This window comes from Musca domestica, unplaced genomic scaffold (genome assembly GCF_030504385.1).
Source record: "Musca domestica strain aabys unplaced genomic scaffold, Musca_domestica.polishedcontigs.V.1.1 20, whole genome shotgun sequence".
NCBI lineage: Eukaryota > Metazoa > Arthropoda > Insecta > Diptera > Muscidae > Musca > Musca domestica.
The window spans coordinates 6,847,904-6,873,383 of NW_026712250.1; the positions used below are offsets into that span (position 1 = coordinate 6,847,904).

Here is a 25,480-nt window from a genome sequence, read left to right on the forward strand (position 1 = left end):
GCCGAGTATAAAAAGCCAAATTCATAACGAAATTCCTATTAGTTTTATGGCGGCAAGGATACGTGAAACATCTCTCTCTATACATGGTAAATGGAAATTTTAAAGTTAAAATTCTGAAAACGGAAATATGTGTGATGGCGGAATGTAAAAGACCAACAAATAAAGCACGTTTCCGACATTGTTTTGACAAAAGAAAAGTGAAACAAAAAAACGAGACCCTCACCAAAATAGAAAATAAATGTTGGTTTCCTTTTGGCAATTTCGTGAATTTGTGGTTGTAAAGTTATAATGAAATAATGAAGGTTTCGTTTTTCAAAATAGAACAAACCCAAAAAAGAAAAAAAGAAGGGGAAGTGAGGGGAAAAACACAAACAAACGTCATTCTTGGAAAACAACATAAAAGCACAGTAGCGAAATGGAACCCCCAAAAAAATTAAAGTTCTCCAAACAAAGTGTGCCATTTTAAGAAAAAAAAAAAAACTTTTGCCAAATGTATGGCAATAAATTAAAGTGAAAGTGATGTTCTCTTTAAGTTACAGCGAACAAGGAGGATTATAAATAACCGAAATAAATCCCATAAAATATCTATGGCTTCGAAACGTTTAACAACAGTTAGCAAAATTGATTCTATTTTCAAATGTGATACTTCAAAAACTAATAAATTTTCATGGATCAAGTTCGAATAATGGCCAAAACATTTTCTAAAGAATAAATAAAAAAATAAATAAATTAATTGTGAAATAAATAATAAATAATTACATAAAGAAAATTTAAACAATTATTATAAATATAAATCATTAAAAATAATTTAGTAAATTAAAATATATTAATAAAAAACAAAAGTAATATAATAAGTAAATACGTGAAGAATTAAAATATAAAATTATTATAAATTGTATAATAAACAAAAAAAAGTAATAGCAAGTAAATTTTAAAACAATTAAATACAAATATTTATAAAAATTAAATAATAAATAAAAACAAAAAATAACAATAAAATATAATAATACTAATAATAAATATATAAAGAAATAAAATTAAAAATTATTATAAATGTGTTTAATATAAATTATAAAGTAAAAAATAAATAAAAAAAAGTATAAAAAGTAAATAATAAAATAGAAATAATGCTAATTAAATAGAAATAAAATTCAAATTTAAAAAAATATAATTTAATTATTTAAAAAAATAAATAATAAATAAAAACAAAAATATATAATGATAATAAAAATAATAATAAATAAATGAAGAAATAAAATTAAAAATTATTATAAATAAAATTTATTATAAAGTATATAGTAAATCAATAAATATTTAAAAAATAATAATAGTATACAAAATTTAAATTTATTAAAATAAACTTTAAATAATAAAAAAATTAAAAATTAAATAAAAAATTTCTAAAAATTAAATAATAAAAAATAAGAACAAAAAAATTAAATAACAATAAAATATAATAATAATAATAATAATAATAAAAATAATAATAATAATAATAATAATAATAATAATAATAATAATAATAATAATAATAATAATAATAATAATAATAATAATAATAATAATAATAATAATAATAATAATAATAATAATAATAATAATAATAATAATAATAATAATAATAATAATAATAATAATAATAATAATAATAATAATAATAATAATAATAATATAATAATAATATAATAATAATAATAATAATAATAATAATAATATAATAATAACAATAATAACGATAAAAATAATAATATTAAAATAATAATAATAATAATAAAAATAAAAAAAACACAGAAATTAAAAATTAAACTTTTATTAAAACAATAAAATAATTTTTAAAAATTAATACTCAATAAATACTTAAGCCACTGGGTATAATATTCGACAAAAATTTCTACATTTTTTAATACATTTTATATACATTTTACTATAAATTATTATATTACATATAAATAATAAAACAAATTAAAAAACATTTGAAAAATATTAAAACAAATTAAAAAAATATATAAAATAATAATGGCAAATAAAAAATTAATATAAAAATTAATTTTTATTTCAAAAAATTAATATTTTTTAAAATAAATAAAAAAAAATATAAAATAATAATTTTTAAAATAAAATTTGTAAATTATCAAAAAAAAAAAACTTTAAATAATAAAAAATATAAGAATTAAAATAATTTAAATAATAAATAAAAATTATTTTAACTTAACCAAAAAAATTTAATTAACAAAAAATTAAAATAAATTAAAAAAACTTGGGTAATTAAAAATTAATAAAAATATTTATAAAAATAAAATAGTAATATAAAAATAAAATTTGTAATTTATGCAAAAAAAGACTTATTTAAAAATAATAAAAAATATAAAAATTAAAATAATTTAAATAATAATTAAAAAAATTATTAAACTTAACAAAAAAAAAAAACAATTAACAAAAAATTCAATTAAATAAAAAATTCGGATAAATTCGAAAACTAACATATTTTTTAAATTAACTACAATTTTTTGTAAATTTAAGGAAAAAAAACTTATAAAATAATAAGAAAAAATCAATAAAAAATAAAAAAGTATGAGAATTAAAAAAATCGAAAATTCAAAAAATAAAAAACATTTAAAACTGAACAAAAAATAACAAATTATTTTTTAATAAAACAATAAAATAAAATTAAAAAGTTAATACTCAATGAAGACGCTCAAATAACTTGGATATTTTTATCAAAAACTATTTTTTTTTTCTTAAAACTGCGTATTTTATTTCTTCCTCTTAGAAAGATTTTCTCTCTTATATAATTGTCTTATTTAGCGGAACACACATAATTCTTTAATTAAAAACCATGAGAAATATTTCTAGATTTATTTCTAAAATGCATAATTATATCTCTGCTGGTCCTTGGAAATGTCCTGGTCCGGCTTCTTAATTCTGGATTTTTTTTCAAAAAAAAAAAAAAAATCCTCGTTTGGATATCTGTCGTCCTTAAATATTTTGATCTCCCAACTTTCTTTTAAAAATTATATTTTGTTCATAATATACGTATACAAGGTGATTCGGGGAGCCATTCTTATCTCTTCTTTTGCTGTCAAAATGCAACCCTTTTTTTAAAAAATATATATATTTAAATTCTTCCTATTTTGAAAAAGAATGCGACGTGCACAATATCGATATCTACAATTTCTGAAACATATTTTAGAATTTCCTGCTTTTTTTGAAGGATTTCATGTGGAAACCCCTTCGATAGCAAGATAAGACCTGAATTTGACTCTCGCCTCCTGTGTGACCTTATCTATAGGCCTTGTTTTTTTTATTAAATTCAGATTTATTTTTCAATTTCAAAATTGCTAAATTTTATATAGGCCTTTTTTTCATTAAATTTAGATTTTTTTAATTTCAAAATATTCCTTAAAATTCCTTGATGCCTCTTGAAAACAAATATATCCTTTAAAAATCCAAAAATATTAGGCTAGGAATGTACTAGGCTAGGAATGTAGGGTTTAATTATTTATTGCTGCACCATGATATAATACACAAACACACGACCACACACACACACAGATACATTCTCAAAGTGGTTATTGAGCCAGCTAGCCAGCTGTGTCTCCACAGGGGACATAACACGTTTTATGGCCTTTCATTTCGATTTGCCAGTGATACGCTTTGAGGCGAACACACAAAACACAATGCAAACCTAATTCAAATGTAAATTACAATTGTTTTGTTGCTTATCTAATCCAGCAGGAGCAACAAAAGCAACAACAACAACAACTACTAAAAGGTCAGGAAATGTGGTAGATTTTTGGGTTTCGGGTTTAAAGGAAAATAAGGGTTTTGTTTTGTGGGAAAATGGTGGCCTATTTTTGGTGGGGGAATATTTTTTTTCTTCAGGGCAGAGGGGGGGGGAGTGTCCTTGCGGGGTATCTAGTAAGGGATAGTTGATAGAATTCTAATCCGGTAGGAGCAACAACAGTTACAAGGCCAGGAAGTGTGGTAAATTTGTAAGTTTCGGGTTTGCAGGAATGTGAGTTTGTGAGGAAATGTGGCCTATTTTTGCTGTGGGATTAATATTTTTTCAGGACAAAGGGGGGTCCTTGTAGGGGATCATAAGGGAGGGTTGATAGGATTTTAACGTGGATTTTTGAGGAATATTTTCAGGGACACAAAAACGAGGATTTTAGAAAAATGTTTTCAAGGACTCTAAGCGTGGATTTTAGGACTCTAAGAAAGGATATTTGAAGAGAAAATATTGATGGATTTTCAAGGACTCTTACAATGATATTTTAAGAATACTTTATAGATCTATAAATGTGAATTTTCAAAGACAATTTTCAAGAAGTTTTGTTTCGTTTTTAGAATATTTTCAAGGGCTCTAAACCTGAATACTTTCAAGGACTCTAATCGAGGCTATTTATCAGAATATTTACAATAGCTCTAAGGGACTCTAAAGTGTTTTAGTGATATTTTTTTTAATTAGGTCCTTAGAAAATCCTCTTTTAAATGTGGCTGGGATTTATAAGAATATTTTTCAATATAATTTTAAATTTAAAAAAAAATTGAAGGATATTTGGTCTTCAAAACCAATATTTTTTGCAAGGACCCAAAACAGGATATTTTTTGAAGGATATTTGCCAAGGGGTCTTTAATAATATTTTTATTTATTTTATTTATTTTGGGATATTTTTTCAGGATTTTTGAGAATAAACAAATTTTAAAGGATATTTTTCCAAGGACCCAATGACCAGAAAAATCGGGTTTTCAAGGATGTTTTAATTAGATCCTTTAAAAATATCCGTAGAAAATATATTTTTTAACACAATTTTTGCAAGAACGCCAAAATATATATATTTTTTGAAGGATATTTGTCATATGTATCCAGGACCAATATTGTTTGAAGGGACCCATAACAAGACGTTTTTGAAATAATCAATTGGCGTGGATTTTTAAAAAATACTTTTTTTATAAACAGAATTTTTTGATAGGACAAATTAAAGCGGATTTTTAAACAATATTTTTAAAGACCAGGGTTCTATACCCTATTTCCGAAAAGATCAATAAACGTAGATTTTTAAAGGATATGTTTAAAAGCATCAATAAATGAGGATTTTTGGGGATATGTTTGAAAGGATCAATAAACGTGGATTTTTAAAGGATTTTTTTTGAAAGGATCAATAAACGTAGATTTTTCAAGGATTTGTTTGAAAGGATCAATAAACGTGGATTTGTAAAGGATATTTTTGGACGGACCAATAAACGTGGATATTTAAAGGATATTTATTGAAGACCAGGATATTTTTGGAAGGACCAATAAACTTTTTTTTTTTAAAGGATAGTTTTGGAAGGACCAATTAACATGAATTTTAAAGGATATTTTTGGAAGAACCAATTAACATGAATTTTAAAGGATATTTTTGGAATGACCAATCAGTGTGGCTTTTTAAAGGATATTTTTTGAAGACCAGGATATTCTTGAAAGGACCAATTTACGTGGATTTTTAAAGTATATTTTTTAAAGGCCGGGATATTTTTAAAGGATATTTTTAAAGCCCAGGATATTTTTGGCAAGACCAAAAAAAACTTGGATTTTTAAGGGACATTTTTGAAAGACCCAATGGTTTTCAAATTTTTCTTTAAGACTAGGTCATTTTTGAATGGACCAATAAAAGAAAATTTTAATTTTTGTTAGTTTTTAATTTTTTTAAATGTTTTTTGTTATATTGGAAGAAATATTAATAAAAAATAATTACTAATTTTTTTTTGGTCAAACTATTTTTTAATGGATATGTTTGAATTAAAATTTATAAAGGTTTTTCTTCATGATCCTATTGATCGATTCGGTAATTTTTTTTTAAATTTCAAAAATTTTATTTTTTGGCGAAATATATATTATAAAAATTTTTGATCGGTTTCTGATACCGAGAGATTTTTGATTCCGGCAGTAAAATTAATTTCAGAATTTCACTCAAAGAAGAAAAAGTCCCATTACTGTTGCTCGTTTTGGGTGATATTTATTTAGACGATTTTTTCATTTTTTTTTTTTTTTGGTCGGTTTCTGAAATTTATCATTTTTTGTTTTCGAACGTAAAATTCCTTTCTTTATTTTCTCAACAAATTCGTTTCATTAATTTATTTAAAAATTAAAAAAAAATCCTTTTTGGTACATTTTTTGGACATTTTTTGGCGGTTTCTGAAACCGAATGATTTTTGGTACAAAGCCTTAGTTCGGTTCAGCCTCTTATATAACAAAGGAAATCCCATTTATAATAATGGCGGTATTTATTAGGTCGGTGTTTTGGACATATTTTTGGTAGGTTTCTATTTGGTCGATTTTTTAACTATAAATTTTTTGCTTGGTTTTTGGTACGGAGAGTGAAATTAGTTTCAGCATTTTATTGGAAATAATAATAATAATAATAATAATAATAATAATAATAATAATAATAATAATAATAATAATAATAATAATAATAATAATAATAATAATAATAATAATAATAATAATAATAATAATAATAATAATAATAATAATAATAATAATAATAATAATAATAATAATAATAATAATAATAAATATATAATAAATAAATAAAATTGCTATAGCTACTTTGGTCGATTTTTGGACCATTTTTCTGGTCGATCTATGATACCGAGTGTAAAATCAGTTGCAGCATTTTATTCAAAGAAAAAAATCCCATTGCCTATTTTATACGATATTTATTTTGGTCGATTTTTTAGACATTGTTTTTGTTCACTTTCGCGTAAAATATAATAATATGTTTATAAAAGAAGAATTTTTTTTTTTGTTTTTTTTTTTTTGGCCGTTTTCTAACGATGTTGGTACCGAGGGCAAAATTAATTTCATCATTTTAAAGAATAAAATCCCATGGCTCTTTTTGTGCTGTGCTTATTTTGGTCGATTTTTTGGACAATATTATGGACATTTTTTGATAGGTTTTCTGATACCGAACGATTTTTGGAACCGAACATATAATTTGTTTATTCATTTAAATTAAAAAATGAAGAAAATCCCATTGCTCGTTTAGAACGGTAAATATATTTTTGTCGATTAAAAAAAAAATTGGTCAGATGGAGCTTAAAATTAGTAGAAAAAGAAAAATTGATTTTTTTCTTTTTCTCAAAAAAAAAAAAAAAAAGTGCCATAATTATTTTGGCCAAATTTTCTGGTCGGTTTCGAATTCAAATTTTGTTTCATTATTTTATTTAAAAAATAATAATATTTTTGTGATTTTTTTATAATTTTTTTTGGTCCGTTTTTGATACCGAGAAATTTTTTGTACCGAATTTGATTTCACATTTTTTTAAAGAATAAAAAAAGAAACAAATAAAAATCCAATTTCTCAATTGGGCCATGTTTTTTTGGGTCATTTTTTATTTGGAAATTTTTTTGGTCGGTTTCTTGTACAAGCATTTTTTCTGAAAGAAAATAATTTCCCCATTTGCTGCTCATTTTGGTTTGTTTCTAAAACAATTCCTGGTTGGTTTGATCATTATAGGAGTAACGAAATGGAAAATAAAATAAAACAAAAAAAATGCAAAATATGTGTTACAAATTAACTGTCTGCCGTTAAGTTTCCCTCAAATAAAAAAAAAACAAATATTCCATAAACTCCCATAAATCACAACAGGATCAACCCCCCCCCATGACGTATGATTAATATTGTATTATAAAAACAATCAAACACACCAGGGGTATTACGGTTTTGTTTTTTAATGCGAAAAGAGAAATGGAGAGAGAATGAGAGGGAGAAATGCCGCCACTCAGTGGAGGCATTTTGTCTTGTGTTGTTGTTTCCATCATAATACGTAGCATGCACAATCAAATGAAATAAATGTGTGAGTGAGTGGGAGTGTGAGAGAGAAGGAGAGTGGTAGTAGTACTGTTGAGTTAGGCCTGAGACAAAAGTCTCGTTAACATAATAATAAGCTTATAAATCAAAACTAAATATAAATAATGATTATAATAAAGCGAAGAAAACAAAACAGACGCCTAAATGTTTCAATTTTCTTTCTTTCTTTCTTTCTTTCTTTCTTTGCCACCACCAAAAAAAAAGGAAAGTTAATCAAAAGCAGCAAAACTGTAATCATCTCAAGACCAAACAGCAAAGAAAACGATTTTTTTTTTGGAGATGAATGAGAGACCTTGAAATAAGAAAAAACAACAACAACAACAAGTAACACCAAAACAATGCTCTTCATTTGCCATCATCGACGCTTGGAGGAATTTTGCTAGCCAAGTTTTTCTTTCTCATTTTTTTCAATTACCCCAGCAAAAAAAAAACAACAACAATAATAGCAACAATTAAAGGCATTATTTTACAACAACTACTGCTGTTGACAGTATTGACAACAATAATAACAATAGCAACATCTCAAGCGGCTATTGTCTCAAACGGAACAATAATTAGCCAAGTAGTAATGCTGCCGCCACCGCCAATACCACCAACAACCCATAGCACGGCAATGAGAATTTCCACAACATCGCCACCACCAGCTGATAATTCAAAACACCAACAAAGAAAACAGCAGCAACAACAACAACAACACAATGAATCTGCCTTTGTATATAGCCCAGCAGATGAGGCCAAGCAGTCATCCCCCACGGCAGTTAAGGCCAATGCCACAATGAATGCCACCACCCAGCGTCTGAAAGCAATACTGAACAGGACCCTGACGCAGGTTTCTTCTCCCTACAGCAACAACAACAATAGTAATATCAACACAAGTATAAGTGATTATACAGCTCAATACTTTGGCTCATCGGTGCTGGCATCAGGTTCTCCCCAGCTATCTCCACCACCATTGCACCTCTCCTCGCCCGGCTCATATGGGTCGCAAGATGATGATGATGACTTCGTTTATGGCCGCATCAATGATGGCCGGGGTCTGGTGGGCAATATAAGTGAGGGATTTGATAGTTATGCCACAGCTGTGGCAACACTGGCAGCAAATGGCACTGCCAATCATTTGGAGGCAACAACGGCAGCAACAACAGCAGCGGCAGCCGTGTCGGCATTTCCCACCGCCACCCAAACGGTGGCCACTTTTATGGCGGGCAATAAAAATCGGGCCACAACAATTATTGTTTATCCGACAGGTGAGTGAGGTGAATCAATTATTTCAAGAGAATAACTTTCCGCAGGACTTTTTGGTGAATTTTCTAAAATAATTTATGATTTGCTTTTAAAAATTATTTTTTATTTTTTTTTCATTTAAATACCGAGGGTCTTTGGGGCGTATGTGCAAAAAAAAAATGAATTTAAATTTGACAAGTAAAAAAGCAGTAAGTTCGGCCGGGACGATACCCCCCACCATTTAGAACGAATTTGGAAATTTTCAAAAAAAAAAAAAAAAAAAATAATAAATAAATAAAAAATAAAATCCGTTAAAAAATCAAAACAATTTACCAAATATCGGAAGAAACTGTTATATAGGGGCTATACGAAAACGTAGGCAAATTTAAAAAAAAAAAAAAAATTTTTTCAAAAAAAAAAAATAAATAAATAAATAAATAAATAAAAAATAAAATCCGTTAAAAATTCAAAAAAATCAAAACAATTTACCAAATATCGGAAGGTACTATTATATCGGGGCTATACGAAAACGTAGACCTGCACATGCAAATTTTTAAAAAAAATTATATTTTTTTCAAAAAAAAAAAATTATATAAAAAAATAAAATCCGTTAAAAATTCAAAAAATCAAAACAATTTACCAAATATCGGAAGATACTGTTATATAGGGGCTATACGAAAACGTAGACCTGCGCAGGCAAATTTAAAAAAAAATCAAAAAAATAAATTCCGTTAAAGATTCAAAAAATCAAATCAAAATATCGAATATAGGGAGGTACTGTTATATTGGGGTCTAGGCTACCTTTGCCATAATCCATTACAATATTCAAATACGAAAAAAAATCCGTCATCAAAATACCGAATATTGGGAGGTACCTGCATAGACAATTTTTGCCACAGGCTGTGGTACCTATTAGGAACTTCAAATATGAAATTTGAAACAATTTCAGTGAATATTGTAGCCAAAATCATTAAAATACCGAATATCACGGGGTATCGATATATGGGACCCATACGAAGACCTGGGCCTGCACAGACAATTTTCTGTCACAGACTGTAGTACCTATTTGAAACTTTAAATACGAAATTTGAAACAACTCCGGTGAATAATGTCGCTAAAATCATTAAAATACCGAATATCGGGAGGTACCGATATATGGGACTCATACGAAGATGTGGACCTGCACAGACAATTTTCTGCCACAGGCTGTAGCACCCATTACGAACTTCATATACCAAATTTGAAACAATTCCGGCGAATATTGTACCTAAAATCGTGAAAATACCGAATATAGGGAGGTACTGACATATGGGGGCTATACGAAGACCTGGTTCTGCATAGACAATTTTCTATCACAGGCTATAGTTTCCATTACGAACTTCAAATACGAAATTTGAAACAATTCCGCTGAATAATGTCGCTAAAATCATCAAAATACCTAATATAGGGAGGTACTGATATATGGGGACTATACGAAGACCTGGACCTCCATAGACCATTTTCTGTCACAGGCTGTAGTACCTATTAGGTACTTCAAATATGACATTTCAAACAATTTCGCTAAATATTATAGCCGAAATCACCAAAATACCGAATATTGGGAGGTACGGAAATTTGGTGGCTATAGGAAGACTTGGACCTGCATAGACAATTTTCTGTCATAGGCTGTAGTACCCATTACGAACTCTAAATACCAACTTTAAAACAATTCCGGTGAATGATTTCGCTAAAATCGTTAAAATACCGAATATCGGGATGTACTGATATATGGAGCCTATACGAAGGCCTGCACCTGCATAGACAATTTTCTGTCACAGGCTGAAGAATCCGTTAAGAGCTTTAAATACGAAATTTCGAACAATTCCGTTAAAAAATTTCGTTAAAATCGTCAAAATACCGAATATTGGGAGGTACTGATATATGAAGGCTATACGAAGACCTGGACTTGCATACGCAATTTTCTGTCACAGGCTGTAGTATCTATTAAGAACTTCAAATACCAAATTTGAAGCAGCTCCGGTGAATAATGTCGCTAAAATCCTCAAAATACCGAATATAGGGAGGTAGTGAAATATGGGGCCTGTACGAAGACCTGGACCTGCATAGACAATTTTCTGTCATAGGCTGTAGTACCTATTACGAACTTCAAATACCAAATTTGAAACAATTCCGGTGAATAATGTCGCTAAAATCATCGAAATACCGAATATTGGGAGGTACTGATATATGGGGCCTATGCGAAGACCTGGATCTGCACAGACAATTTTCTGTCACAGGCTGTGATATCCATTACGAACTTCAAATACCAAATTTGAAACAATTCCGGTGAATAATGTCGCTAAAATCATCAAAATACCGAATATCGGAAGGTACTGATATATTGAGGCTATACGAAGACCTGGACCTCTATAGGCAATTTTCTGTCACAGGCTGTAGTATCTATTAAGAACTTCAAATACCAAATTAGACGCGGTTCCGGTGAACAATCTCCCTAATATCATCAAAATACCGAATATAGGGAGGTATTGATGTATGGAGGCTATACGAAGGCCTGGACCTGCATAGACAATTTTCTGTCACAGGCTGTAGTACCTATTGGGAACTTCAAATACCAAATTTGAAACAATTTCGGTGGATATTGTACCTAAAATCGTCAAAATACCGAATATTGGGAGGTACTGATATATTGAGGCTATACGAAGACCTGGACCTCTATAGGCAATTATCTGTCACAGGCTGTAGTATCTATTAAGAACTTCAAATACCAAATTAGACGGGGTTCCGGTGAACAATCTCCCTAATATGATCAAAATACCGAATATAGGGAGGTACTGATGTATGGGGCCTATACGAAGACCTGGGCCTGCACAGACAATTTTCTGTCACAGACTGTAGTACCTATTTGAAACTTTAAATACGAAATTTGAAACAACTCCGGTGAATAATGTCGCTAAAATCATTAAAATACCGAATATAGGGAGGTACTGATATATGGAGGCAATACGAAGGCGTGGGCCTGCATGGACAATTTTCTGTCACAGGCTGTAGTATCTTTTACGAACTTCAAATACCAAATTTGAAGCAGCTTCGGTGAATAATGTCGCTAATATCGTCAATATACCGAATATGGGGAGGTATCGTTATATGGGAGCTATGCCAAGACCTGGACCTCCATAGACAATTTTCTGCCACAGACTGTAGTACCTATTAGGAACTTCAAATACGAAATTTCAAACAATTCCGGTGAATAATGTCTCTAAAATCTTCAAAGTACCGAATATCGGGGTGCATCGATATATGGAGGCTATACGAAGACCTGGACCTGCATAGACAATTTTTTGGCACAGGCTGTAGTACCTATTGGGAACTTCAAATACCAAATTTGAAACAATTCCGGTGAATAATGTCACTAAAATCGTCAATATACCGAATATGGGGAGGTATCGTTATATGGGGGCTATACGATATCTTGGACCAATATAGACAAATCTTTTTGAGGGGGTAAAGCTCTCACAAGGAACTCCTTGTGTAGAATTTCAGACGATTCCATTAAAAAATTGTGGCTAAAATCATCAAAATGGCGAATATCGGGGGTACGGTTATATGGGGGCTATACGAAATCGTGGACCGATATAGCCCATCTTCGAACTTGACCTGCCTGCACACAAAATACTGATCTGTGCAAAATTTTGGCTTCCTATCTTTATTCGTTTTGACTCTAGTGTGATTAAAATAGACGGGCAGAAGGACAGAGGGACGTCTCAGAAATTTACCCTAATCGTCTCAGAAATTTACCCTGATCAAAAATATATATACTTTGTTGGGGCTAAAATTATTATTTCGATGAACGGAATGACGAACTTAATATACCCTCCATGCTATGGTATGGTGGAGGGTATAAAAAATCATAAGAGGGTTATTTAGGGCGTATGTCGAACATTATTTTGCATACTCCCTTGGCGTATGATTAATGCTGTAACTAATACGCCTCGTTTATCTTTATCAGGAAAATTTATTTAAATCACTATTTTGGCTTCATCTATGGTACAGTGGGTCCTGCTCAAAAAAGCCTTCACCTATGGTACAGTGGGACCTTCTCGAAAAAGGCTTAAGGGAAATACTCTTTTATTTTATATATGGTGGAGGATATAAAAATATATACATAAAATAAATCAATTTGGCACTTTTTTAGTTTTTTTTTTACTTTTACTTTAAAAAGTAAAAATTAAAGAAAAGTAAAATTCTTTAATTTTTACTTTTTTTTACTTTTACTCACAATTTTTTTGAAAATATTTTTAAGTCAATTCAGCAAAAAAAAAATGAAAGTATTTGTATTCCCCTTAGCAAATATTAAGGATTTTTGTTTACATATTTTTTTTCCAAACATCTCCAGGAATTTCATTTATCTTTTATTGACCGACAACCAATTATCTCACATATTACAGTATTTATTCTCAAAACAAAACAAACAAATCCCACAATATATTTATATATAAATAAATAATTTTCTTTAAATATATACATATTTTTATTGCATTTTGGCAATTTGTTGGCAATCTATTGACATCACTTAAGTCCCCAGGCGATCTCTGCCACACACACTCACACACACCCCACCAGCACAACACAAACATTGCTTCTCTATTTGCTTAGTTTCTTGCTTGACCTTTTCTCTGAGTGGAGAGTAAGGATGAGAACATGTGTTGGTTGCTTGGTTTGTTTTTTTTTTTCTTTGCTGTTGTTGTTCTTCACTGAGTATCATTAAACAAATAACGGTTTTTTTTTTGTGAATGGTTGCTGGTGGTGGTGTTGCTGAAAATAAAAATAACTTCAACTGATTAGTGTTGTTTTAATGTTGCCAAGTATTTCAGTTACCGTGAAGTGGCTGGGTGAGTGCTTCTCTGTGTGTGTGTGTGTGGGAGAGAGAGAGAGTGCCAATTTAGGTGATTGCATGAAAATGTTGACATAAATGTCTAAACCATTTCTTTTTTTTTTTGCTGTTGACCTTTACTCTTTTGTATGGTCACGATTATCTTTATGTTATGTAAACGCACACACATCTACATGTGCATGTGATTAGTTAAATGCCTGAGGGATTTAACCTTAGAAAAATAAATGGTTGTTGTTATATTTTCGGTGTTTATTCTCTCTTGAAATGGTTTGCTTTTTAAAGTTGAGATGTTTGCTAACATTAAGATGAGCATGAAATGGTTGTGGGTATTAGGGTGGAATGGAATGAAATTGAGATTTAAAGAGGTGAAGTTATAAAAAAATGATTTTAGGGGCATATAAATAAATTCAGAGATGGGAATTTGATAAAAATTAAGATCTTTATAATATTTAATTTTTATTTAATTGGAAAAAAATCCTAATTCAGCTGAGTAAAAACCCTATTCAACTAACCAAAAAAAAAAAAATATTTTTTAGGTAAAATTATTAAAGAAATATTTTATTTTTCAAACATTTTTAACTATTTTTAACTATTTAGCTATTTTTAGATATTTAGAAAGAATTTTAATATGAAAAGACATTCGAAATTATTATTTACTGACAATTTATGGTTAGTCAGCTACAAAATAATATCTCAGCAGAAAAACGTTTGCCACTTCGAAGATGGTTCATATTGGTCCACTTCTCTGGTAACTTCCCCACAAAAGGCCAACATTTTCAAAGGAAATAATTTGCCTCAGATAACAAGAAACATTCACATCCAATTTTGTTCAAAATTCGTAAATGCTAATGTTTTAATAAGTACTGGGTGATGTGCGAATATGGACAATATAGACCCATTCCTTCTAGTACCTCCCCCACAAAGGGTCAAAATTTTGAATTATCTCAACGCTTATAAAATGTGAAATAAGGGTTCGATTGTGTTCAAATTCCCCACATATGAATATTTTCATCAACATAAGATCTGGTGTGAAGGTAGGATATATTGGATCATCCCTTCTGGTACCTCTCCCACAAAAGGTCATTTTTTTTAATAAACATGAAGCTCATAAAACGCTAAATAAGCATCGGATTATTTTCAAATTTCACATATCCCAATATTTTTACTATAACAAGATTTGGTGTGAAGGTAGGATATATCGAACCACCCCTTCTGGTACCTCCCTCACAAAGGGGTAAACATTTTGAATAAACAAAACGCTCATAAACTGCAAAATTAGCATCCAATTGTCTTCAAATTTCACACATCTCAATATTTTTATCAACACAAGATCTGGTGTGAAAATGGAATATATCAGACCATCCCTTCCGGTACCTCTCCCACAAGGAGGTCAACATTTTGAATAATTATATCTCTGACAAAATCCGAAATAATCATCCAATTCTCTTCAAATTTCACACATCCTAATATTTTAGTTAGAATAAGTTAAGGTGTGAAAATGGAATATATTGGACCATCCTTCTGGTACCTCCCCCACAAAGGGATAAAAATTTTGAATAAACAAAACGCTCATAAACTGCAAAATTAACATCCAATTCTCTTTAAATTCCACACATTCCAATATTTTTATCAACACAAGATCTGGTGTGAAAATGGAATATATCGGACCATCCCTTCGGGTACCTCTCCCACAAAGAGGTCAACATTTTGAATAATTATATCTCTGACAAAATCCGAAATAATCATCCAATTCTCTTCAAATTTCACACATCCTAATATTTTAGTTGGAATAAGATTAGGTGTGAAGATGGAATATATTGGACCATCCCTTCTGGTACCTCCCCCACAAAGGGGTAAACATTTTGAATAAACAAAACGCTCATAAACTGCAAAATTAACATCCAATTCTCTTTAAATTCCACACATTCCAATATTTTTACCAACACAAGATTTTTTGTGAAGATGGGATGTATCGGCCTAGTCCTTGTAGTACCTCCCCCACAAAGGGTTCAGAATTTTAAATAATTATAACTCTCATAAAATGCGAAATAATCACCCGATTCTATTCAAATTTCACACATCTTAATATTTTGATTAGAATAAGATTAGGTGTGAAGATGGAATATATTGGACCATCCCTTGTGGTACCTCCCCCACAAAGGGGTAAAAATTTTGAATAACCAAAACGCTCATAAAATGGAAAATATTCATCTGATTATCTTCAAATTTTACATATGTCTATATTTTTACTCAATCAAGATCTGGTTTGAAGATGATAGGTATCGGCATACCCCTTCTGGTACCTCCCCCACAAAGGGGTCAAATTTTTGAATAACCAAAACTTTCATAAAATGGAAAATATGCAACCGATCCTCTTCAAATTTCACATATCCAAATATTTCTTCCAACACAAGATCTGGTGTGAAGATGGAATATATCGGCCTAACCCTTCTGGTACCTCCCTCACAAAGGGGTCATAATTTTGAATAACCCAAACGCTCATAAAGTGGAAAATTATGCATCCGATTCTCCTCAAATTTCACACATGCCAATATTTTTACTAACACATAATCTGGTGTGTAGATCATAGGGATCGGCATACCCCTTCTGGTACCTTTCCCACAAAGGGGTCAAAATTTTGAATAATTATAACTCTAATATCTTTCAAAACAAGTCACTGATTCTTTTCAAACATCGTATAACTGAATATTTCTCTCATTCAGATATCTGTTATGAATATGGAATTAATCGGCCTATTGCTTCTGGTACCTCCCCCACAAAAGATTAAAATCCGGATTAACAATTTTCAATTTTCTTAAAATTTTTCACAACCTAATACGAAGTGAAATACTTCGATCCACTATATCTGTTACCTTGTCACACCCAAATATACTTTTTTTCAGTATTTTTTAAAATTTTTTATTTCAAAAAAATATTTTTTTTCGTCACACCCTAATATACTGATCTTAAAACTACAATGTTTACTCTTTTTTCAATTTTGAAAAAAAATTGAGCAGCATTTTTTTCATATTTTTATTTTGTCCAACAAATTAAGGATTTGCTTTGCTTTCGTCCCACCCTAATATAAACCACTCCTAAGACCAAAAACTTGTGCCAGCAAATGAGTAATATGTTTTGCAATTAGAAATGTTTACAATTTTGCCCTCACAAAAATAGAACAGCTAAAATATTTACACACATACACATACACATACGCACAAACAAATAAACAAGGCAAAGGATTTTAAAAACTAAAAGGATAGCTTTCGTTTTTTTCCCAAAAACTGCAAACTATAAAAAGTCACATTAAAAATGAGCGAAACTAATTGGATAAAAAATAAGGTGGGGGAGAAAATAGAGAGAGGACTACGGGAAGGGGGTGTTGGCGTAGATGAGAGTTTGGTGTTGGTGTAGATGAATGATAAAATACTGGGTGTGAGTGTTCTAATTAAAATGTTGAACTCTTTGTGGGAGAGGTACCAGAAGGGGTGGTCCGATATATTCCATATTCACACCTGATCTTATGTTAGTAGAAATATTGGGATGTGAGAAATTTGAAGAGAATCGGATGCTTATTTCGCATTTTATGAGAGTTATAATTAATCAAAATTTTGACCCCTTTGTGGGGGAGGTACTAGAAGGGGTGGTCCGATATATTCCATCTTCACATCAAATCTTGTGTTAGTAAATATATTAAGATATGTGAAATTTAAAGAGAATCGGAGGATTGTTTCATATCTTATAAGAGTTTTAATTATTTAAAACATTTGACCCCTTTGTGGGGGAGGTACTAGAAGCGGTGGTCCGATATTTTCTATTTTCACACCAGATCTTGTGTTGCCAAAAATTTTGGGATGTGGAAAATTTGGGAAGAATTGGATGTTACTTTCGCATTTTATGAGCTCCATAATTATTCAAAATTTTGACCCCTTTGTGGGGCAGGTACCAGAAGGGGTGATCCGATATATTCCGTATTCACACCTGATCTTGTGTTAGTAAAAATATTGGGATGTGTGAAATTTGAAGAGAATCGGATGATTATTTCATATCTTATAAGAGTTTTAATTATTCAAAATTTTGATCCCTTTGTGGGGGAGGTACCAGAAGGGGAAGGCCGATTTACTTCATCTTTACAATGAATTTTGCGTACAAAGAAATATTGGGATATGTGAAGTTTGAAGAGAATCGGATGTTGATTTGTCCGGTTATGAGATATTTAATTATTCAAAATTTTTACCCCTTTGTGGGGAAGGTACCAGAAGGGGTAGTCCGATATAATCCATCTTCACATCAGATCTTGTGTTAGTAAAGATATTAAGATATGTGAAATTTGAAGAGAATCGGTTGATAATTTCGCATTTTATGAGAGTTACAATTATTCAAAATTTTGACCTCTTTGTGGGAGAGGTACCAGAAGGGGTGGTCCGATATATTCCATCTTCACATCAGATCTTGTGTTAGTAAAGATATTAAGATATGTGAAATTTGAAGAGAATCGGATGATTATTTCATATGTCATAAGAGTTTTAATTATTCAAAAATTTGACCTCTTTGTGGGGGAGGTACTAGAAGCGGTGGTCCGATCTATTCCAGCTTCACACCACATTTTGTGTTGATGAAAATATTGGGATGTGCGAAATTTTGAGATAATCGGATGATAGTTTCGCATTTTATGAGAGTTATAATTATTCAAAATTTTGACCCCTTTGTGGGGGAGGTACCAGAAGGGGTGGTCCGTTAAATTCTATTTTCACAACAGATCTTGTGTTAGTAAAAATATGGCCTCTTGTGAAATTTGAAGAGAAAGAAAATATTTTTCATCACATTTTTTCCGAGAACAAAAATCCCGTCCCTTGTAGGGAAGAGTGCAAACTTGGCTTCCTTCACTTTTAAAATTTTTTTTATGGTCTATATTATCGAATTCTCTATCAAAGGGTTCCACTGTATCCTAAATACTGCCAAAATAATAATTAAAATAAATTTTCCTAAGAAAGAGCAGCTAAAATGCCTAGGGCGTATAAGTAATAACATCAGACATACGCCCCACTTGTCGTATTAATAATATTTGTCATACGCCCCAAAGTATTCTCTACCAAGAATTTCCTTAATAACTATTATTTATTATTAATATTTGGAATTTATAACAAACGAAAGACGAAATTGCTTTGTGGTCACTCTCCCTCTCTCTCTCTCTCTGTTTCATTGAGATGTTATTTTTGTAATTCCTTTCATTTCATTTCCTTTAATTCCGTTTTTTTTCTTTTTTTTTTGGCAAAGCCCCGACGACCCACACAATTTTTGGTCTCAAGTAGCTTGGAGGGGTGGCTGTTTGCCTTTAATAACTATAAGCGTTTTGTATTTATATCATAACAATTCCTTTAAGCTTATTATGATATACTTAATGTATTTCTCTTCTCTCTCTCTCCCCGTCTCTCTCTCTCTTTCCAGTGTCACCGGAATCCATTGTGATACCCATTGTGTCGTGCATTTTTGGTTTTCCCATTTTGGCATTCATTGTCATCTGCTGTTTGCGTCATCGTGCCAAAATGGCCCGGGAACGAGATCGCCGCCGCAATTACGACATGCAGGACCATGCTGTCAGCCTGGTCAGATTTAGTCCAATACATAGGCTTAGTGAGTTTAAGTGTTGTAATGTATTGTTCATGGAAGGATGGCGATATTTTGAATGGTTGTGAATGTGGTTGTTTAATTTTTTCGATTCGATTGGGAATGTTTTCTCTTTTTCTTCTCTCTTTCTTTCTTCATTTCTTTCAATCAATCAGCCTAAATTATGATTGGCATTTTCGATTTTGACTTTGTGGGGGACAAAGGATGTTGTGTTTGTTTTTGTTATGGAATTGTCAATCAGTTTGTCATCAAACAAATCGCATTAATTGTCATAACAATGATTGACATACTATTTAATGGCAATATCTGGAGGTCAAACAAATTGATAATCCAAGTTTCCAAGAAATCAAGCAAAAAACACAAAAATTTTGTGGGGGAGGTACCAGAAGGGTTGGTCCGATATATTCCATTTTCACACCAGATCTTATGTTAGTAAAAATATTAGGATGTGTGAAATTTGAAGAGAATCGGATGCTCATTTCTCATTTTAAGAGCGTTTTAGTTATTAAAAGTTTTGACCACTTTGTGGGAAAGGTACCAGAAGGGGTGTTCCGAGGTATTCCATCTTCACACCCAATATTGTGTTAGTAAAAATATTAGGATGTGCAAAATTTTGAGATAATAGGATACTCATTTCGCATTTTTTGAGCGTTTTAGTTATTAAAAAATTTGACCCCTCTGTGGGGGAGGTACCAGAAGGAGTGGTCCGATATATTCCATCTTCTCGTCAGAATATGCTTTGTTAAAAATATTGGGATGTGTAAAATTTGAAGATAATCGGATGCTTATTTCTCCTGTTATGAGATTTTTAATTATTCAAAATTTTGACCCTTTTGTGGGGGAGGTACCAGAAGGGGTGGTCCGATATACTCCATCTTTACACCAGATCTTATGCTAGTAAAGATATTAGGATGTGTGAAATTTGAAGACATTCGGAAGCTTATTTCCCGTTTTATGAGAGTTATAAATATTCAAAATTTTGACCCCTTTGTGAGGGAGGTACCAGAAAGGGTGGTCCCATATATTCCATCTTCACACCTAATATTGTGTTTGTAAAGATATTAGTATGTGTGAAATTTGAAGATAATAGGGTGCTTACTTCTCCTGTTATGAGAGTTTTAATTATTTAAAATTTTGACCCCTTTGTGGGGGAGGTACCAGAAGGAGTGGACCGATATACTCCATCTTTACACCAGACTTGGTAGTGGTAAAAATATTTCTTTATGTCAAATTTGAGGACAATCGGATGCTAATTTCATTTATAAGAGTTTTAATTATTCAAAAATCTAACCCCTTTGTGGGGAGGTACCAGAAGGGGTGGTCTGATATATTCCAGTTTCACACCAGATTTTGTGTTAGTGGAAACATTAGGATATACGAAATTTAAATATAATCGCAAGCAAATTTCGTATTTTATAAGAGTTATAATTATTCAAAATTTAGAACCCTTTGTGGGGGAGGTACCTGAAGGGGTGGTCCGATATATTCCAGCTTCACACATAACTTTGTGCTGACAGAAATATTGGTATGTATGAAATTTGAAGAGAATCGGATCTTAATTTCACATTTTATAAGAGTTATAATTATTCAAAATTTTGACCCCTTTGTGTGGGAGGTACCAGAAGGGGTGGACCAATATATCCCATTTTCACACTAGCTTATGTGTTAGTAAAAATATTGGGATGTATGAAATTTGAAGAGAATCGGTTGCTTATTTCACATTTTACAAGAGTTAGAAATATTCAAAATTTTAACCCCTTTTGTGGGGAAGGTACCAGAAGGGGTGAGCCCATATATTCCAGCTTCACACCAGATCTTGTAGTAGTAAAAATATTGTCTTTTGTGAAATTTAAAGAGAATCGAATGCTTATTTCAGATTTTATAAGAGTTAGAAATATTGAAAATTTTGACCCCTTTGTGAGGGAGGTACCAGAAGGGGTGGACCAATGTATCACACTTTCACACCAGATTTTGTGTAAGTAAAAATATTGAGATGTGTAACATTTGGGAAGAATCGGATGTTAATATCGCATTTTATCAGCTTCATTTTTATTCAAAATTTTGACCCCTGTGTGGGGGAGGTACCTGAAGGGGTGGGCCGATATCTACCATCTTCAGACCAAATCCTGTGCTGATAAAAGTATTCAGTTGTGTGAAATTTGAAGATAATCGGGGGCAAATTCCGCATTTTATAAGAGTTGGAAGTATTAAAAATTTTGACCCCTTTGAGGGGGAGGTACCAGAAGGGGTTGTCCGATATATTCCATCTTTACACCAGATCTTATGATAGTAAAATGTTTAAGATTTGTGAAATTTAAAGGGAATCGGATGGTAATTTTGATTTTTAGGAACGTTTTAATTATTCAAAATGTTGACCCCTTTGTGGGGCAGGTACTTGAACGGTTGGGCCGATATATCCCACCTTGAAACCAGAACTTGTGTTAGTAAAAAAATTGGGATGTGCAAAATTTGAAGACAATCGGACTCTTGTTTTACATTTTGCAAGTGTTAAGATTATTCAAAATGTTAACCCTTTGTGGGGGAGGTACTTGATATAGCGGGTCGATATGGCCCATATTCGTACCCGACCTAGCAGTGGTAAAAATATTACAATATTCAAAGTTTGTCCGAGATTGGATGAACCTGTCATGGTCTACAAAGTAAATTACTTTATTTGAAAATTTTGACCATTTGTGGGGGAGGTAGCAGAAGGAGTGGTCCAATATTACCCAACTCCGAACACGATCTAAGTTTGATAATAATATTATGTACCAAGTTTGGGCGAAATCGAATACTTCCCTCGGGAGTTATCGTGCCAGCCAGACGGATGGACGGACACCCCTAGCTCGACTCCAACTGTCCTGAAATGTATAGGGTCCAAGGAGACCTAGATTTTAAATTCCCTAAATATTTTCATTCACACCCATTTTCCTTTTCTCCACAAAATGCCTACTCTTGAGGAGTTTATGTTTCAATTAATTTTTACGAGCAAACTTTTGTCCCTACCAAATGATGTAATCTTATGGCATACTTTTAGGTGGGTGTAGGGGTGGGGGTTGGTTGATTTTAATGAAATTCAAAGAAGTTTGAATAAAATTCTTGCATACTTTAGGGCAGCAAAACTTTATTGCATTTTAATGGCAATAATTTCTGTTTGCACAAACACACACGCACACACATAAACTCATTTATTTTGAATTCTTTTCCTAAGATTTCCCTTAAATCAAGAAATCGTGTTTTTTTTCTTTCTTCAAAATGTAGATGAAGTGATTTAAAGAGAATTTTTTGATTTTCTAATTTTTGGGCTATGCAATAGATTTTTTTCTAAATTAAAATGAATATGAATTTTAATATAGATTTGGTATGATTATGATTACGAAAATTTTTCCAATATTATTTAGCAAGTAGTTGAATTTGAATCTGCACTATTTTAATTTTAGTTTTTTTTTTATGGATATGAATTGAAATCTTTCAAAATTGTTGTCTTTGCTTCCCACTTATGTTGTCTGAATGAAGATTTAGGTCCTGTTTCTGTATGACGATACGAAAAACACCATTCCAAATATGATTTTCAATTTTTTGGAAATAATTAAAAAAAAGATATTTAAAAAACTCTATTCTTTTGCTTTCACAATCAAATCGTCATTGAAAAACAGGCCAAGAATAAAATAAATTCATTTTTTTTAAATTTTTTTTTGCATTTTTTTTTTCTAAATTTTCCGAAAATATATCCCAGAAATTTTGAGTATTTTAGAATTTTTTTCCTTTGTTCTCAATTTTCAAATAAATATTATTTTATTCTTTTTTAATTTTTTGTTTTCAATTTTTTTTTCTAAATTATCCAAAAATGTATGCCCGAAATTTTGAGTGTTTTAAAAAATGTTTCCCTTGTTTTCAATTCTCAAATAAATTTAATTTTTTCTCAAATAAATTTAATTTTTTAATATTTATTTTTTTTTTTCAATTTTTTTTTCATTTTTTTCTAATCTTTTCAAAAATGTATGCCAGAAATTTTGAGTGTTTTAAATGATTTTTTCTTTGTCATCAATTTTCAAATAAATTTAATTAATTTTTTTATATTTTTTTTAAAATTTTCTCTAAATTTTCCAAAAATGTATGCCAAAAATTTTTAGGGTGTAAAAAATGTTTCCTTTGTTCTCAATTTTCAAATAAGTTTAATTTAATTTTTATTTTGTTTTTTTTTTTAACTTTTTTATTTTTTTTTATTTTTTTTTCTAAATTTTCCTAAAATATATGCCAGAAATTTGGAGTTTTTTAAAAGATTTTTCCTTTGTTCTCAATTCTCAAATATATTTAATTTAATTTTTTTATTTTTTTAATTTTTTTTTTTCAATTTTTTGTAAATTTTTTAAAATTTTTTTTTTTCTAATTTTTCCAAAAATGTATGCCATAAATTTTGAGTGCTTTAAAAGATTTTTTCTTTGTCCGCAATTCTCAAATAAATTTAATTCAATTTTTTTTATATATTTTTTTTTTTCAATTTTTTTCTAATTAATTAATTTTTTTTAGTTTTTTTTTCTAAATTTTCCAAAAATGTATGCCAAAAATTTTAAGTGTTCTAAATGATTTTTTCTTTGTCATCAATTTTCAAAAAATTTAATTTTTTTTCAATTTTTTTTTTTCATTTTTTTCAATTTTTTTTCTAATTAATTATTTTTTTTCAATTTTTTTTTTAAATTTTCCAAAAATGAATGCCAAAAATTTTGAGTGTTTTAAAAAATTGTTCCTTTTATCTCAATTCTCAAATAAATTTAGTTTAATTTTTTAATTTTTTTTTCTAAATATTCCAAAAATATTTGCCAAAAATTTGGAATTTTTTAAAACATTTTTCCTTTGTTCTCAATTCTTAAATAAGTTTAATTTAATTTTTAACATTTTCTTTCAATTATTTTTTTTTCTAAATTTTCCTAAAAAAATTGAGTGCTTTAAAAAATTTTTCCTTTGTTCTCAATTCTCAAATAAATTTAATTTAATTTTTAATTTTGTTTAAGTTTTTTAAATTTTTAATTTTTTTTAATATTTATTTCAAGTTTTTTTTTCTACATTTTCCAAAAATGTATGCCAGAAATTTTGAGTGTTTTAAAAAATGTTCTCAATTCTCAAATTAATTTCATTAATTTCTTATTTTTTAATTTTATTCATTTTTTTATTTTTTTTTTTAATTTTTTTTCTAATTTTTCCAAAAATATATTCCAGAATTTTTGAGTGTTTTTTGTTCTCAATTCTGAAATAAATTTAATTTAATTTTTATTTTGTTTTATTTTTTTTTTTAATTTTTTTCAATTTTTTTTTTTAATTTTTGTTATTTTTTTTTTAATTTTTTTTCCATACCAGAAATTTTGAGTTTTTTAAAAGATTTTTTCTTCATTCTCAGTTCTCAAATAAATTTAATTTAATTTAATTTTTCAATTTTTTTATATTTTTTAAACCTTTTTCTAAATTTTCCAAAATTTTATGCCAGAAATTTTGCTTTTTTAAAAGATATTTTCCTTTGTTCTCAATTCTTAAATAAATTTAATTCAATTTTTTTATTTTTTCTAATTAATTTATTTTTTTAGTTTTTTTTCCAAAAATGTATGCCGGAACTTGTGAATGTTTGAAAAAAAAATTCTCTGTTGTTTTCTCAAATAAAAAAAAATCCAAAATTTCCCCCATAACTTTTCAGATTACCGATCGTCGAGAGCTATCAGTTTACGTCCTGAACGAAGCTTGAGCCAGGGTTTCACCTCTCTAGAATTAGACACAGTTGTGGAGGAGCGCTGCAGTGATGTTGAACAGACCCAAACGGAAATTCTTCACCCCGAATCACCCATGGAGTCGTCAACATCGTATAAAATGTCCCTGTCCAGTAGCTAGC

General features: G+C 29.8%; 1 protein-coding gene across 3 annotated transcripts; it reads left to right on the top strand.

Annotated features, from left to right (window-relative positions):
• On the top strand, positions 1-25,479 carry LOC101895294 (uncharacterized). 3 transcript variants are annotated; one of them, XM_011297973.3, is made up of 4 exons: positions 1-86; positions 8,064-9,106; positions 19,423-19,608; positions 25,289-25,479. In XM_011297973.3, the coding sequence occupies exons 2-4, from the start codon at positions 8,428-8,430 to the stop codon at positions 25,477-25,479; spliced, it is 1,056 nt and encodes a 351-aa protein (XP_011296275.2). In that variant the 5' UTR covers positions 1-86; positions 8,064-8,427. The 3 variants fall into 3 exon arrangements, with proteins under 3 accessions (XP_011296275.2, XP_011296276.2, XP_058978489.1); XM_011297974.3 differs by having other exon boundaries at positions 19,423-19,580; positions 25,289-25,430; XM_059122506.1 differs by lacking the exon at positions 19,423-19,608.
• The last annotated feature ends 1 nt before the right edge of the window (position 25,480 follows it).

Coding starts and splice junctions, on each gene's coding strand:
- LOC101895294 (XM_011297973.3), top strand. CDS start 8,428: ATGCTGCCGCCACCGCCAATACCACCAACAACCCATAGCACGGCAATG. Junction 9,107..19,422: donor AATTATTGTTTATCCGACAG/GTGAGTGAGGTG, acceptor CTCTCTTTCCAG/TGTCACCGGAATCCATTGTG. Junction 19,609..25,288: donor TAGTCCAATACATAGGCTTA/GTGAGTTTAAGT, acceptor ATAACTTTTCAG/ATTACCGATCGTCGAGAGCT.